This window comes from Lolium perenne, chromosome 2, assembly GCF_019359855.2.
Source record: "Lolium perenne isolate Kyuss_39 chromosome 2, Kyuss_2.0, whole genome shotgun sequence".
Taxonomy (NCBI): domain Eukaryota; kingdom Viridiplantae; phylum Streptophyta; class Magnoliopsida; order Poales; family Poaceae; genus Lolium; species Lolium perenne.
In genome coordinates this window covers 320,918,010-320,931,672 of record NC_067245.2, presented here as the reverse complement: position 1 = coordinate 320,931,672, position 13,663 = coordinate 320,918,010, and the positions used below count along the sequence as shown (strand labels likewise).

General features: G+C 47.9%; 4 protein-coding genes across 5 annotated transcripts; 3 read left to right on the top strand and 1 right to left on the bottom strand.

The window, feature by feature from the left end:
* Positions 1–443: 443 nt before the first annotated feature.
* LOC127336643 (uncharacterized) lies at positions 444–2,228 on the bottom strand. The gene is made up of 3 exons (XM_051363479.1): positions 2,013–2,228; positions 1,846–1,934; positions 444–694 (listed from the first exon to the last, which is right to left on the bottom strand). Exons 1-3 carry the CDS (start codon positions 2,182–2,184, stop codon positions 563–565), a joined length of 393 nt encoding a protein of 130 aa, XP_051219439.1. The 5' UTR covers positions 2,185–2,228; the 3' UTR covers positions 444–562.
* A 1,969-nt stretch (positions 2,229–4,197) lies between these two features.
* Positions 4,198–7,471, top strand: LOC127336645 (3-isopropylmalate dehydrogenase 2, chloroplastic). Its single transcript, XM_051363482.2, has 11 exons — positions 4,198–4,496; positions 4,587–4,716; positions 4,825–4,936; positions 5,261–5,336; positions 5,463–5,551; positions 5,820–5,906; positions 6,186–6,302; positions 6,390–6,497; positions 6,612–6,665; positions 6,798–6,950; positions 7,203–7,471. Exons 1-11 carry the CDS (start codon positions 4,283–4,285, stop codon positions 7,263–7,265), a joined length of 1,203 nt encoding a protein of 400 aa, XP_051219442.1. The 5' UTR covers positions 4,198–4,282; the 3' UTR covers positions 7,266–7,471.
* Positions 7,472–7,603: 132 nt separating this feature from the next.
* LOC127336644 (uncharacterized) lies at positions 7,604–9,607 on the top strand. 2 transcript variants are annotated; one of them, XM_051363481.2, is made up of 4 exons: positions 7,604–8,292; positions 8,389–8,621; positions 8,744–9,089; positions 9,219–9,607. In XM_051363481.2, the coding sequence occupies exons 1-4, from the start codon at positions 8,010–8,012 to the stop codon at positions 9,440–9,442; spliced, it is 1,086 nt and encodes a 361-aa protein (XP_051219441.1). In that variant the 5' UTR covers positions 7,604–8,009; the 3' UTR covers positions 9,443–9,607. The 2 variants fall into 2 exon arrangements, with proteins under 2 accessions (XP_051219441.1, XP_051219440.1); XM_051363480.2 differs by having other exon boundaries at positions 8,744–9,607.
* A 1,717-nt stretch (positions 9,608–11,324) lies between these two features.
* LOC127336646 (organic cation/carnitine transporter 4) lies at positions 11,325–13,282 on the top strand. Its single transcript, XM_051363483.2, has 3 exons — positions 11,325–11,850; positions 11,936–12,779; positions 12,860–13,282. The coding sequence occupies exons 1-3, from the start codon at positions 11,493–11,495 to the stop codon at positions 13,176–13,178; spliced, it is 1,521 nt and encodes a 506-aa protein (XP_051219443.1). The 5' UTR covers positions 11,325–11,492; the 3' UTR covers positions 13,179–13,282.
* Positions 13,283–13,663: the final 381 nt, after the last annotated feature.

Sequence of the window (13,663 nt, the reverse complement as noted above, 5' to 3'; positions counted from 1 at the left end):
GATATACTCCATATAAGTCATTAGTACTCCTATTCAACATTTACATGTTGCCATCTAAAGGAAAAACGAAATAAAAATGCCTAGTTGCAAGTGTAAACTGAAGACTGTGAAACGGGCTACTAAAAGGAAATAAAAAGCATACCTGCGACGTGCGGTCGGTGTAGTAATAAATGTTTGCATATGCTGGATGAGGATCAGGAGGAGATGGACAGACGGAGAAGTTATTATCTGCCGAATGTGCTTTCCTTCCATAGGAAGAGCTAGCCCAAATGGCCTTTATTCCTTTCTTAAACTCCTTAACCAAGCAGGAATACTTGGAAGGAAGGATGCGCACACATGCTCAAGTTAAAAGAAAGATACATGCATGGTGATCCGCCCTGTCATGCCAAACCATCTCTGATCTCTGTTACCCTTTCTTCAGAAAAAAATCGTTTCCTGCATCATGATCTCAAAAGACATGGACGATTTTCAAAGATTTCCATTTACAGGGTTCATTCAATTTATACTGGAGAAAGAGCAGTAGTCTAGCTGATACAGCTAAGTTATACATGGTGAACATACATCATGAAGAATTACATGCCTTCTTTAAGGCCTCGAAAACGCTTCCGAGCGTCACGTCCTGCACTAGGACAACCTTCTCCCTCGATTTTGAACCAGAACCGATGGATACTTCTCTTTTCTTCACTCCGAGTACCTGCATATTTACACAAGGTTATAAGAGACTCGTATGGGAGCTAAAAAAATGAAATATCAAATCGTTTAAGAGATGACAACATCTTTAATAGATCGCCATGTTAAACCAGTGAATGCAAGTCTAACAGCTTTTGATTCCCTCTTGATTTATGAACTAATCACTGGAAAATGTGCCTATTTTCAATCAATGACCAATAAGGCACCAACCAATGATACAACTGCTGTTTTGTCCATGGATTTAACTCTTTGAGCTGAAATTTGACAGTGATACAGACGGCGGGAGCTAAAACGAGATAAATGATAGTGCAAATTGGATTATGAACGGTAACTATCAGCTCGGCATGCTTAGGAAGCTTAGGTTGTGGGATCGAGATAATGCATATGCTTAGGCTGCTTAGGTGCGGGTTTGAGAAAAAGGCATGCCTGAGCAGTTAGGTGCAAATGGCCACATAATTTAGTAGATTCTGGTAAACAAAAAAAACAGGAGTTCTCTGTGTTCTTAAGATCAATCAAAGTTCAAATCCTCAATCTGCCCTTGACAGAATCATAAAGACACGGACTGAAATGATATCTTTCTCCAAGGGAGCACTCCAGGCATTGGGAATTAATCTAAGATGTTGAAGTAGAATGACCAAAGAGGCAAATCTTGCAGTTGCAGTCACACCGAGGCTAATATGTCAGATTCAATTGCAATGCTTCAGGGAAAAAGAAAAGAGATCCGAAATTCAAGAATATCACATATCTCCAAGCCAAGTAAGCTCCTCTGATCCATGTCCTCTTGACTGTTCAATATACCAATTCTACATGCATATCAGCAGTTCCTACATGCTAAACGTCTCAACTTTGATATAATATCTCAGGTCAACCCGAAGTTGACTAAAAAGGCACGATCATCCCGCATGCCAGAAAATAAATTACTTTTTTTTATCATCAGTATGCAACATGTAGTGCATCAGCAGACAGCAAAAGCTAATCATACCGTATGTCCCAATCTTGCAATCCCAATTTTCAAACCAGCATCATCTCTCTTAAACCATCTTATTCATCTACTTCATGACAATACAATTGAACTATCAATCAACATCAAGATGGCCAGTTCGTCGAGATCAAGCACTACTGTGTAACCGGGGCAAATAATAAGCAGTAGATTACCGAGCTGATGAAGTCGACAAGGGCGGCGTTGGCCTCCCCGTCCCTCGCCGGCGCGTCGATCTGCACCCCGACGGCCTCCTCCCCGATCTCTGCGAATTTTTAAGCAAGGGTTAGCTTCTCTATTAGGAAGGGGATCGGCGAGGAGGGCGGAGACGGGGAGTACGGACCGGTGATGGTGGCGACCTTGGAGCCCGGCTTGGCGTGCACAGAGATGGCGACGGTGGACGGAGGCATCAGGCGGAGGCAGCCTGGGAACTCCCCGCCGGTGGTGGCGGCGGCGCTCGCGGCGGCGGCCGGCGCTTGGCCACCTTTGGCCTTGCCTCGCTTCCCAGGAGCCATCGTTCTCCAGTCGCGATTTGTCTTCGCTTTTTTTAACAAAAATTACATTTGATATTCTTCCCGTCGTGTTGATTTAAATTGGGGTGTTGGACATAAATTTTCTTAAATATGGTCACATTTTCTTCTAGCCTTTTGACAAACTCTCTCTCTCTCCCTAAAATAAACTCTCCCTATCCATAAAAAAAGAACTCTCTCTCTCTATTTTTTTTGCGAAACACAATACGGACATAGACGCTAACAGACGTGCGTATACTCATCCCTGTAAACACCCACATACCCTCCCTCTTTAATCAGAGATGCAAAATAAAAAAGCGAATTAAAGGTGCCATATGGGTATTTGATCTTGCCCCCACGCCTTTTTTCATGGAAAAAAGGAAATATGAATTTCTCCATTTCATCAAACCCTAGTTCGGGACCGACGGGGCTCGAACCTATATCTTCCTGACCAATTGAATTACAATTCCTGAGAAGTGTATGGCATACCTATTCTTAAATAAATAGAACCATAAGAAGATTTGATTTGTCCGTCCTAGCTGCTATAAGAAATAGACGAATTGTATACTACACACCTACATATTATCATGTGGCTATAGTTGATAGCGACATAATCTAGTATGCAGTGATTGTTTCTCATTAAAAACCCCTATGAGCACCTCTAAGAGATTTAGTCCGAGAAATTGATCCAAGGAGTCTTGAGATAACCATATATATTTGAAATTACATGAATTTGATTATTATCTTAATGGAAAAAAAATGAGCCTCTCGTGAGCTAGCAAAATGAAATAATACATAATTTGCTATGTTGAACCAGTTTTTCATGTGACATAAATATTAATTGATAATAGCGTAGTTTTGTTGGTGCTTGACTATGGTCTTCGTCCATGGAGAGGGGAGGGAGGGAGGCAAAGGTGAGTGGCGCTGGTGGGGGGATTTTCTAGGGTTTCACCCACCGAGCCAAAACAAGCGACATGAGAAGAAGATTTGGTTGTCACAGATCCACGGCCTCACCTATAGACATTGACCCACATGTTATCAAGCCATTCAGGCAAAACCAAAGTGAAATAAAAGTTAACCGAATCCAACTGTTGTGGTTCAATGTGGGATGGAAAAAATACTATTTTTTGGTCAATTCAATGGCGGAGATGCGATGAATATGCCACTGCGAGTGGGTCGGCTGGCTGGGTTGGCCAAAGGCCCCATACGCATGAATCAAAGGGAGCAAAGTGACTTCAAGAACTCCATGCCTTGATCTCACTGTCCCACGCACACAAGGTCCCATCGGCCATCGAGGGTTGTATGAGTTGTATTTATTTCTAAAGTGAACAAAGTAAGACACTAGATTCAACAACAATATTGAATTGCATAGAAAAAAACTGGATTGTTTCATGGAATTGAACGACCATCGCTGGTGTGCCCGTGGGGAGGCTCTCAGAGGATGGGTAGTATCGCGGTCTTTCTAGGAATAATGTGGCTAAAGAGAGATCAACCCCTCCATTAAAATATACGTTGTTAGGTTGATGATGCGACCTCTCAGATGTTTTTTACACGAGTAACACTCATTTAATCGGACAAGCACCACATTCCACTCTAACCTAACCCAAGTGGGCGAGCTCTAGCCACCAAGGAAGCACTTGGTTCTCGAGTGTCGGCTTAACACGAGAGATAAAGAGCAACAACCAAACATAACCGGACATCAACTTGTAGGTCGGCTCCCTTGCTTTGTACTTCTCCCATACGGGTGTGTTAGCGTGGATAAAATTTTGCTTCTCTTTTCAAGGTCAAAAATTTTATGTACTTCCTTTGGCCTTAAATAGCTTCGCAGTTTGCCTATAATTTTTTTTTAGGACGTGCCAATAAGTATTTAGGGCCGGATAAAGTAGTTGCTTTTTTAACACTAGGGGCAGAGTTCGATGAACCCATGGGCCGGCTAGACACTCGGCCGCTGGCCGCAGTTCTATTGGGCCGTTGGCATTTATAGTTCATCGTATAGGCCCACCTACCTAAACGCAGGGCAAACCCCCCTAGCTAGTTCGCTGACTCCCTAATCCCCCAAGAGAACGACGATAACCGGCGGCTGCCCTCCGCCGCCGCGCTAGCGATGAATCAGCTCCAAGCTACGCCGTTCAAAACACTGACCCTCTCCGGCCGGCGGAGCGCCGGCGCGGCGGCGCGGCCGCGGCGTCCGATGGTGGCCTTCCGGCCCTCCGCCGCGGCGAGGAGCTACGAAATTACGCTCCTACCCGGCGACGGCATCGGACCGGAGGTGGTCGCCGTCGCCAAGGACGCCCTCTCCCTCGTTGGCTCCAAGGAAGGCAAGCTAAGCTCAACTCCATCTCGCTCTGTCTCGCAAACACCGACTACTCGCAGGGTGACGCTGAACCGTTGTTTCCCTTGCGCCACAGGGTTCGAGCTCCGGTTCCAGGAAATGCTGATGGGCGGCGCCGCGCTGGACGCTGTCGGCGTGCCGCTCCCCGACGAGACGCTCGCGGCCGCGCGGGCCTCGGACGCCATCCTCCTCGGAGCGATAGGAGGGTGAGTGATTTCAATGTTCTGCTCTGTTAATTGCAGCTTTGGGTTGCATTTGCTTGGGTCAGGATTCATCTGCGTTTTCAGTAACCGGGTGTGATACTTTCGTTCTAGGTACAAGTGGGATAACAATGAGAAGCATCTCAAGCCGGAGACCGGGCTGCTCAGCATCCGTGCCGGGCTTGGCGTCTTTGCCAATCTGCGGCCGGCCACAGTGTTACCTCAGGTATATCAATATCCCGTTTTAGTTTCAATGCAATTCATGTAAGTACACTGCACTTTATTTGGCAACACCACCTTTCGTACTTTAGGTAGCTACTTGACTATATAACTGAAGTTGCATCCATGGTCATGTATCAATGGCAGCAACTGTAGTTTGTAGCAAATTGAGCCATAGCTACACATGTCGGGTGGATGAACTTAGTCGTTTCGATTATTTACTGGTTATTTATATACGTATGTATTAACTATACTATCCTGATTTGGTGATGTTACTACTCAAATGTTCTCTTCGGTTACTTTTTTCTTCTTTGACCTAACACTTCTCTAGTTAGTAGATGCATCTACTTTGAAGAAGGAGGTAGCTGAAGGAGTTGACATTATGGTTGTCAGAGAGCTTACTGGAGGTACTGCTCACTGAATTACGATGAACAAGGATGGCTAATCCTTTTTCATTGCGTGCTTACATATTTCCAAGTATATTATTTTGAAACCTGAAACTTATGCTCGTATTTTATTTTTCTGCTTCACAGGGATTTACTTCGGCAAACCTAGGGGTTTTGGAACCAATGACAAGGGAGAGGAAATTGGCTTCAACACTGAATTATATGCAGTTTCTGAGGTTACTCCACTTTCCCTAGACATTTGAGCCATTTCCCTGAAAAATAATTTCTTCAATGAGAGAGTCTCTGCTGGCCCCCAAGACATAAGCTTGAGCAAATCTACTGTTTGCTTTGTTTCGCTCTTTGTTTACTCTCAGATGTTAGATGTGTTTTCTGCAAGGATATCTCTAATCAAATTAAGAACTAGTCTGTTTGATACCATTTGATTGAGTAGTTCATTAATCGCTAACAACTCTGATGTCTGGTGTTAATGTGGTCTATCCCCAGATTGATCGTATTGCACGTGTTGCATTTGAAGTTGCTCGGAAGAGAGGAGGGAAACTTTGCTCGGTGGACAAGGCGAATGTGCTTGAGGTAATCGATTTATGCCAAATATCATTTGGAATTTCTTTTGTAGAATATGTTTGTACGGTCAACTTGTATTAAAGCTTGAACCGAGCCATGGAGTTATATTTGAGACAGCCGGATGTTTAGAGTTTCTACTGTTCTATCTTGGACATCTAGTTGATACAGCAATGATAACCCATCATTTTTCTGACGCTGGAAATCCCCTTGAAATTATAAGCTTACACATTCTGAATATTTTAATTTCGCACACACGCAGTACAACCTTTTGCTCTAATATTATTTTAGGCATCTATGCTTTGGAGGAAACGGGTAACTGCAATAGCTTCTGAATTTCCTGACGTCGAGCTCTCACACATGTACGTTGATAATGCTGCAATGCAGCTTGTTCGGAATCCCAAACAGGTTTGTTTCTCTGTATGTAACTTATTTCATCCTGAGTTAAGCAGTATGGGGATGTGCTGACCTACTGAATTCCCTGCATCATCACAGTTTGACACAATTGTGACAAACAATATTTTTGGTGACATATTATCGGACGAAGCATCAATGATCACGGGAAGCATTGGAATGCTCCCATCTGCCAGCGTTGGTGAATCGGTAATTGAGTCTCTTCAATGTTTTTACCAGTAAAATTAAATCGCCTGCAAGCGCTCATATTATCTGCTGAAAATGCTGGAAGAAAGTGCTGAAGGATCTTCCTTTTCTTTTCAGGGACCTGGTCTATTTGAACCTATCCATGGCTCTGCCCCTGACATTGCTGGCCAGGTGATGAAACTTGTATTTTCAGAAATTTCTGTGTGTTCACAAACCAGAGCTTTCCTTAGATACTACTATGTTGTCTTTTGATCTGTAACTTGGTCTGAAAATCTGCTTGGTCCTCCTGTTCATCGAGTGCAGGACAAGGCAAACCCATTAGCTACAATTCTTAGTGCTGCGATGCTATTGAAATATGGCCTTGGATTAGAAAGCGCTGCGAAGAGAATTGAAGCAGCGGTAACAGCGACACTGGACAATGGGTTCCGAACTGGGGACATATACTCTCCTGGAACGGTAAGATTGGTCTGTTCAACATCATTGATGAATATATAGTCCCTGTCGAATGATTGCTGCATTTATGTTAAAGAGACAGTTGAACGCCTAGTATCTGCTTTCTATGTTTCTGCAAAACAAAAAATCAAACCCTTTTGCAGTTCGTAGCATGTTGAACGCAAGCCGTGTGACCACTTGAGCAAGCACTAGTTTATGCTCTTTCTCTTGTTTCCTCTTTTCCGAAACTTATGCTGTCAAGTTCTTGCGCTGCAGACACTGGTCGGATGCAAGCGGATGGGAGAGGAAGTCCTCAAGGCTCTAGAGTCGCAGAAGTAAACTGATAGCCGTTGGTCGGTGCGTATGCCTCTGATATGGGATGGTGGATTGTGCAATTTTGATTTTATTGGCCTGCTCCGCCCTTGTAGTTTGGCGCAGGAATTTAGGCAACGGATGTGCTGTTGCTTAATTGGACAGATCTTGTCGTGCAACTGGACTGAATTTTGGTCCCTGGCGAATAAAAATGGGCATGGAAGCTTTCCCTTTGTCTAGCTGAAAAAAAACATAATTACAAAAATTATTTTTGAACACTAATCTAGTGACGTTATTTTTGATCAGATGAATCACATATTCACAAAATAGTTACTGGTCGTGTCAGTCTTGCGCAGTAACAGTTCGCCCTTCAATCACAGTGAAATTCTACTGGGCCGGGTTGAGCGTGCGGCCGGTCTACTACGATGATGTAAAGCGTACAGGAGGAGAGTAATAGTAGCGCGCGCGGGAGCCTACTCGGGCTCGAATCGTATCCGGTTCCAAGAGGTGAACCTTTTGCGGCCGACTACTACTAATACCATGTGATGTAGCCGCACTGCCTGCGTCCTGCAGATCGGAGACATCGTAGGAAGAAGAAGCTGCACGATCTTCTTGTCCATCCGGAGAAGGTAGCTAGATCGATGGACAGATCATGCGAATCCAAGTCCCTCTTCACGGATCCCGAGGAGGGGGAGGAGGACGAGGCAACAATGGGGCTGCTCGAGGAGCTGAGCACGGCCGGGTTCGAGCTGTCCAAACCGACGACGGACAATGCCGGTGATGACGACGAATCCATCCCTGTCTGGGTTCTCGCCCTCGTCGGAGAAGGAGCAGCCACCGTCGAGTTCTCCAGCCATGGAGGAGGAGCCAGCGGTCGACGACTCCGAGTTGGCGTCATGGATGGAGGAGGTGGTGGACAGCGGCAGATCGGCCCAGCAGTTGGCCATGGAGATGGAGGAGGAGATGGCCGCCGAGGAGGAGGACTTCGCTTCCTACAGAAGCGACTGGGAATCGAGGTGGGGGGCGGACGGGTGGGGCTACTTCTGCGACATGAGTGAGCAGGCGCATCACTACTTAACTATCTTTGCTTGTCGATCGTGTTGGGAGATTGACCTCTAATAACACATGCATATCACTTTGGTGCATGCAGCGACGGTGAGCTCAATGCAATACACGCACTTGACGCCGAGTGTCATCCGCCGGGCCGAGGGCATCGTCGACGCCACCTTGCAGATCTTCTCCATCAAACTAGCGGAGATCAAAGGTGGCCTGGAGTGGCCACTGTCCGTCTATGGCGTGGTCGCTGCCCGGGACGCTGTTGATCACAACCGCAACCTCCTCTTCTGTCGACATAGAAGGTGCAGCCAGAAAATCAAGCAAGATGTACGTGTATCCTCTTTCTTTGCTCTTATTTTTTCCTTTTCTGAATGCTGCTGGATGTCTGCCTAGGCCATCTCTTGTTGATTTAATAATGTGGGTGATTAATTGGGGACGCGCGCTTGCAGGATCCTTTTCTATGCTTGACCGGCCCGTCGCGCGCAATCGTGCTTACTGTTATGGAACCGGTTGTCTTTGAGATCCAGCTCAAAGTACAAGGCAAAACGGCGTCTGAAGATAGAGCATTGATCAGCGCCACGTCCGACTACACAAGAGTAGGGCGTGGCCGTGGTGTACGCACCATTTGCTTCGAGAACTGCTTCTGCACCGCAGAGATATGCGTCGAGCGAGTTTCAGAGACAGTCCAGGCAACTATCTTCGGCGTCCGAGTTGTCAAAGGGGGGTCGGAGCCTTTTGAATACGGATGCCGGGTCGCTTGCCACTCACCGTCTGGTGCCTTTAAGCTCATCGATGGTAAAGTCACTTATGTTGCTAGTTCCACATCTCCTGAATTCGTGCTGCTCGATTCTCGTTGTAGAGGGATGATGCTTAAAGGTTTCGATGGCTACTACATTGATCTGTCAAGGCAAGTTGTTTCTGTAGAGCTCGAAGGAAGCCTCAAAGTCGTCGTAGATGCCTACTCTTCATCTGGTGATATTGCCGCGCAAGGTCATGTCTCCTTCACGCCTGAAACTTGCAACGTAAGTCGGGAGAGGTTTTATGTTGGCGACGCTCAGGTGGAGGTTAGCGTTGCTTGGTCACTTCTTGTCTCCGACAAGCGTGATATCGCGCTCGAGGGATGGGTGTCTGAGTTTTCTACTATGTGAGTGTTTCAGAGAGGAAGGCCGGAGTTGGTCTACCAAACCTTTGCTTCGAACCGTAGTAGCAATTTGCTACCTAAGAGATGTCCATCTACAAGTGTATGGAGTACTAATAATTTGTGTATTGACTGCCACACTAAATCATCCAATGTTTTCTTTAACTATAAGGTACATCAAATGATAAAAAAATTACTGACCTTTGGCGTTAGAAATTTCTTAGATACTTGCGGAACCACCAAATAGGACGTCCCTAGGGCACCAAAAACCAAATAAACCATTCAAACCATGTATCGGTAGTAACTGTTACTGGAAATTCTCGAAACCGAAAAATGTGCGCAATAGTTCATGAAAATGGGCAGAAAACATGAAAATATGAGTTTTGATGACGCCACTCAAACCATGTATCCATGATCACGATCTCTAGAAATGGTCATGAGAACCGAAAATTCGATGCTATAGCCCACAAAAATGGGCCGAAAACATGAAAAAGGCAAGTTTTAGCGATGCCTCTCAAACCATATACCGGTGGTCACGGTCGCTGGCAATTGTCCCGAGAACCAAAAATCATCTGCTATAGCCCATGAAAATAGGCAGAATAGATGAAAAAGGCGAGTCAACCATGTATCGGTGGTCACGGTCGCTGGAAATTGTCCCCGGTTCAAAAAATGCGCTCTACCGCCCACGAAATGGGCAGAAAAGAAGAAAAATGCGAGTATTGGCGACACCCGTCTAACCATGTATCGGTGGTCACGGTCGGTGGGGATTTTCTCTGGCAACAAAAAATTGCATGCTATAGACCACGAAAATGGGTAGAATACATGAAAAAGGCAAGTTTTGCCACCGCTCGTCTAACCATGTATGGTCACCGTCGCTCGAAATCGTCGCTCGAAATCGTCTAGGAACTGAAAACTATGAGAGCGAGTAACCCTACTCGTAACCCTACTCGTAACGTTGAGAATGTCTAATTAATTTGCACGAGGAAAAGACAAATAGGGGAGTATCCTACTACAATGGAACACTAGTTTTCGCGAAGCTTCTGAAACCATGTATCGGTGGTCATGCATGGTCACTGGTAATCATCTTTTGAATTGAAAAATGTGCACTATAGCTAATGAAAATGGGTAGAAAACATGAAAAATATGAGTTTTGGTGACTCCACTCAAACTATGTATAGATGGTCATATTCGCTAGAAATTGTCTCGAGAACCGAAAAGTATGCACAATAGCTCATGAAAAAATGGGTAGAAAACATGAAAAGTACGAGTTTTAGCGCCGCTACTCCCAAAAGGATCACAATGTATCGATCAATATTACAATCAATATTTTCGCAACATCGTAATTTCTATCGGGCAGCAACAAGTCGGAGCGGTGGTTGTTGGCTTCAGCTTGGGGAAGAAGTGTTTGCACACTTAGCAGCTGCACGGCCGATGGGGCCCTCGGTATCGTAGCTCCATTGCAGATCTAGTCGTGCGGCTGCATATCCGGCCGTCTAAGGGGGATCACATATTGAACTTGAGGAGGAAGAGGATGGCACATAGGAGGAAGAGGGAGGCGACGATGAATCGCAAGCATAGGAGGAATGCGGAAGCACGCCGCTGGGAAAGCAAGGCGGTGGCGGCGTGGGTCGGGAGTGTGTGGTGGATCAAGGTGGCCGATGGCGTCGGGTCGCGGTCGCCTTACCGAGAGAGCGAGGAAGGGGAGCTATGTCGGGGCGACATCGGATTTGGTCGGATGTTGGTCAATGGTTTTTGGAAATAAGGAATGGTGCGCCACATCCTTTATCCTTTTATGAACGGAGCGAATAACCCTAGTCGTAACGTTGAGCATGTCTAATTAATTTGCACGAGGAAAAGACAAATAGGGGAGTATCCTACTACAAATCGGAGACGAGACGAGTGGAACGATCCACGCACGCACGCACGCAATGCCCGCGACTTGTTTTCTCTGTCCATCACCAGCGTAGCTCCGTGACCGTCTCCTAGCTAGGTCCTAGCTGCGCATAGTAATAGAGCACCCGAATCTCGGTAGTAGAACACACAGAGGGGCCGTGCCCATCATGGAGGCTCTTCTCGGTGGTGGGGCTAGCCGGCGCGTGAGCATCGACGACGCGCTTGCTGAGCACGCGGGGGAGTTGGGTCGGTGGCAGCTGCGGCACTTCGTGCTGGTGTCGGCGGCGTGGGCGCTGGAGGCGCTGAACACCATGGTGATCATCTTCGCGGACCGTGAGCCGGCCATGGCATGCCCGGCTGGGGACGGGCAGTGCGGCGATCCGTGCGGCGGCGCGGCACCGGCAGCCGGGTGGGTGTGGACGCAGGGGACCGGCTCGTCGACAGTGGCAGAGTGGGGGCTCGTGTGCGGCCAGCGCTACAAGGTGGGGCTCGTCCAAGCCCTCTTCTTCGCCGGCTGCTTGATCGGTACGTCAGTCCCTTGCAATGGAGAACGGCATGTATATATCGGTACGTCAGCTCTGATGGCTGACTCCATGTTTTACTTGTGCAGGCTCCGGTGTGTTCGGGCACCTATCAGACTCGTTCCTGGGCCGGAAGGGTGCCCTCCAGCTCGCCTGCACTCTCAACGCCGTCTTCGCCCTCCTCACGTCCATCGCCCCCAACTACTGGGCATACACCGCCCTACGCGTCCTCACCGGCTTCAGCAACGGCAGCGTCGGCTTCTGTTCCTTCGTCCTCGCCAACGAGCCCATCGGTCCCTCCCGCCGCGGTGTCGCGGGCATGTCTGCCTTCTACTTCTTCTCCGGCGGCGTCGTGGTCCTCGCCGGAGTCGCCTCCATCTTCCAGTCCTCGTGGCGCCTGCTCTACGTGGTCGCCTCCCTGGCCTCGCTCGTCTACCTTGTCGCCGTCCTGCCCTTCGTGTCCGAGTCGCCCCGCTGGTACCTCGTGCGGGGACGCGCCGACGACGCCATCCGCGTCCTGCGCGACATCGCGTCCACCAACGGCAGCCGCATCCCCGACGGTGTCACGCTCAAGTTCGACGACGACGACGACGACGACGACAAGCTGGCTGGCGCGGAGTCCTCCTCGTCGGCCTCCATCCTGGACGTGCTGCGGTCGAGGACGACGCGGCGTAGGCTCGTCTTGTCCGTGCTCATCAACCTGCTCTGCGCGGTGGTCTACTACGGGCTGAGCCTCAACGTGGGCAACCTCAGGACCAACCTGTACGTCAGCGTGGCCGTGAACGCGCTCGCCGAGATGCCCGCCTTCCTGCTCACCACGCTCTTCATCGACCGTTTCGGCAGAAAGCCGCTCGCCATAAGCACCTTGCTTCTCAGCGGCGTCTTCTGCACAGCCGGCAGCCTCATCTCTGCCGCCGACGACGCAACAATGAGGTACGTACTACTTACTACTAAGAAAATGTTCTAAAGTTTCTATGTTATCATTAACTTGTTGTGGCATGCACTGCACGCAGCGTCGCCAAGATGGCCTGCAGCGTGGTGGGGATCTTCGGAATGGCGGCGACGTACAACCTATTGTTCATATACACCTCAGAGCTATTCCCCACGGTGGTGAGGAACGCGGCGCTGGGGTGTACCGGGCAGGCAACGAGGATGGGGGCGATACTGGCGCCGTTGGTGGTGGTGCTCGGGGAGCGGGTGCCATTCGCGGTGTTCGGCATGGCTGGTATCGTAAGCGGGCTGCTCGTCTTCTACCTCCCGGAGACAATGAACAAGCCTTTGTATGACACCATGGCCGGCCTAGAGGAAGGGGAGAAGACCCTCTTCAAGTAAACAAAATGTGTGCGCGCGCGCCTAGAGTGTCTTAAAAAAAAAAAAAATTACATAACAGGCCAATCTACTATTGCCTGTCTTTATAAATTAATAAAGCTTGATTAGTTTTTTTTTGAGAGAAATATGGCACTTTATTGATTAACCAACATCAGAACAAAGTACATCATGGATGCAATCCGGAATAACATCAAAAGAAAGATTACACTTAGACAGCTCACTACTACGAGCTAAAATATGCTCGGCGCCATTCAGCTTACGTCCCACATGTTTGAAAGAACAATCAGAAAACTCTAAAGCAAGGCGTTTGATATCGCCCACCAAAGAACCAACAAGAGTGCGGTCTCTCACGGAAGAAGAAATCTTCTGGATGAGAGAGAGAGACAATCTGACACGAGTATGATGCTCCTGAAGCCATGATCCTTAGTCAGAGTAAGAGCTCTCCGAACCGCCAAAGCCTCGGCCAGTTCAGGGTATACACAGCCAGT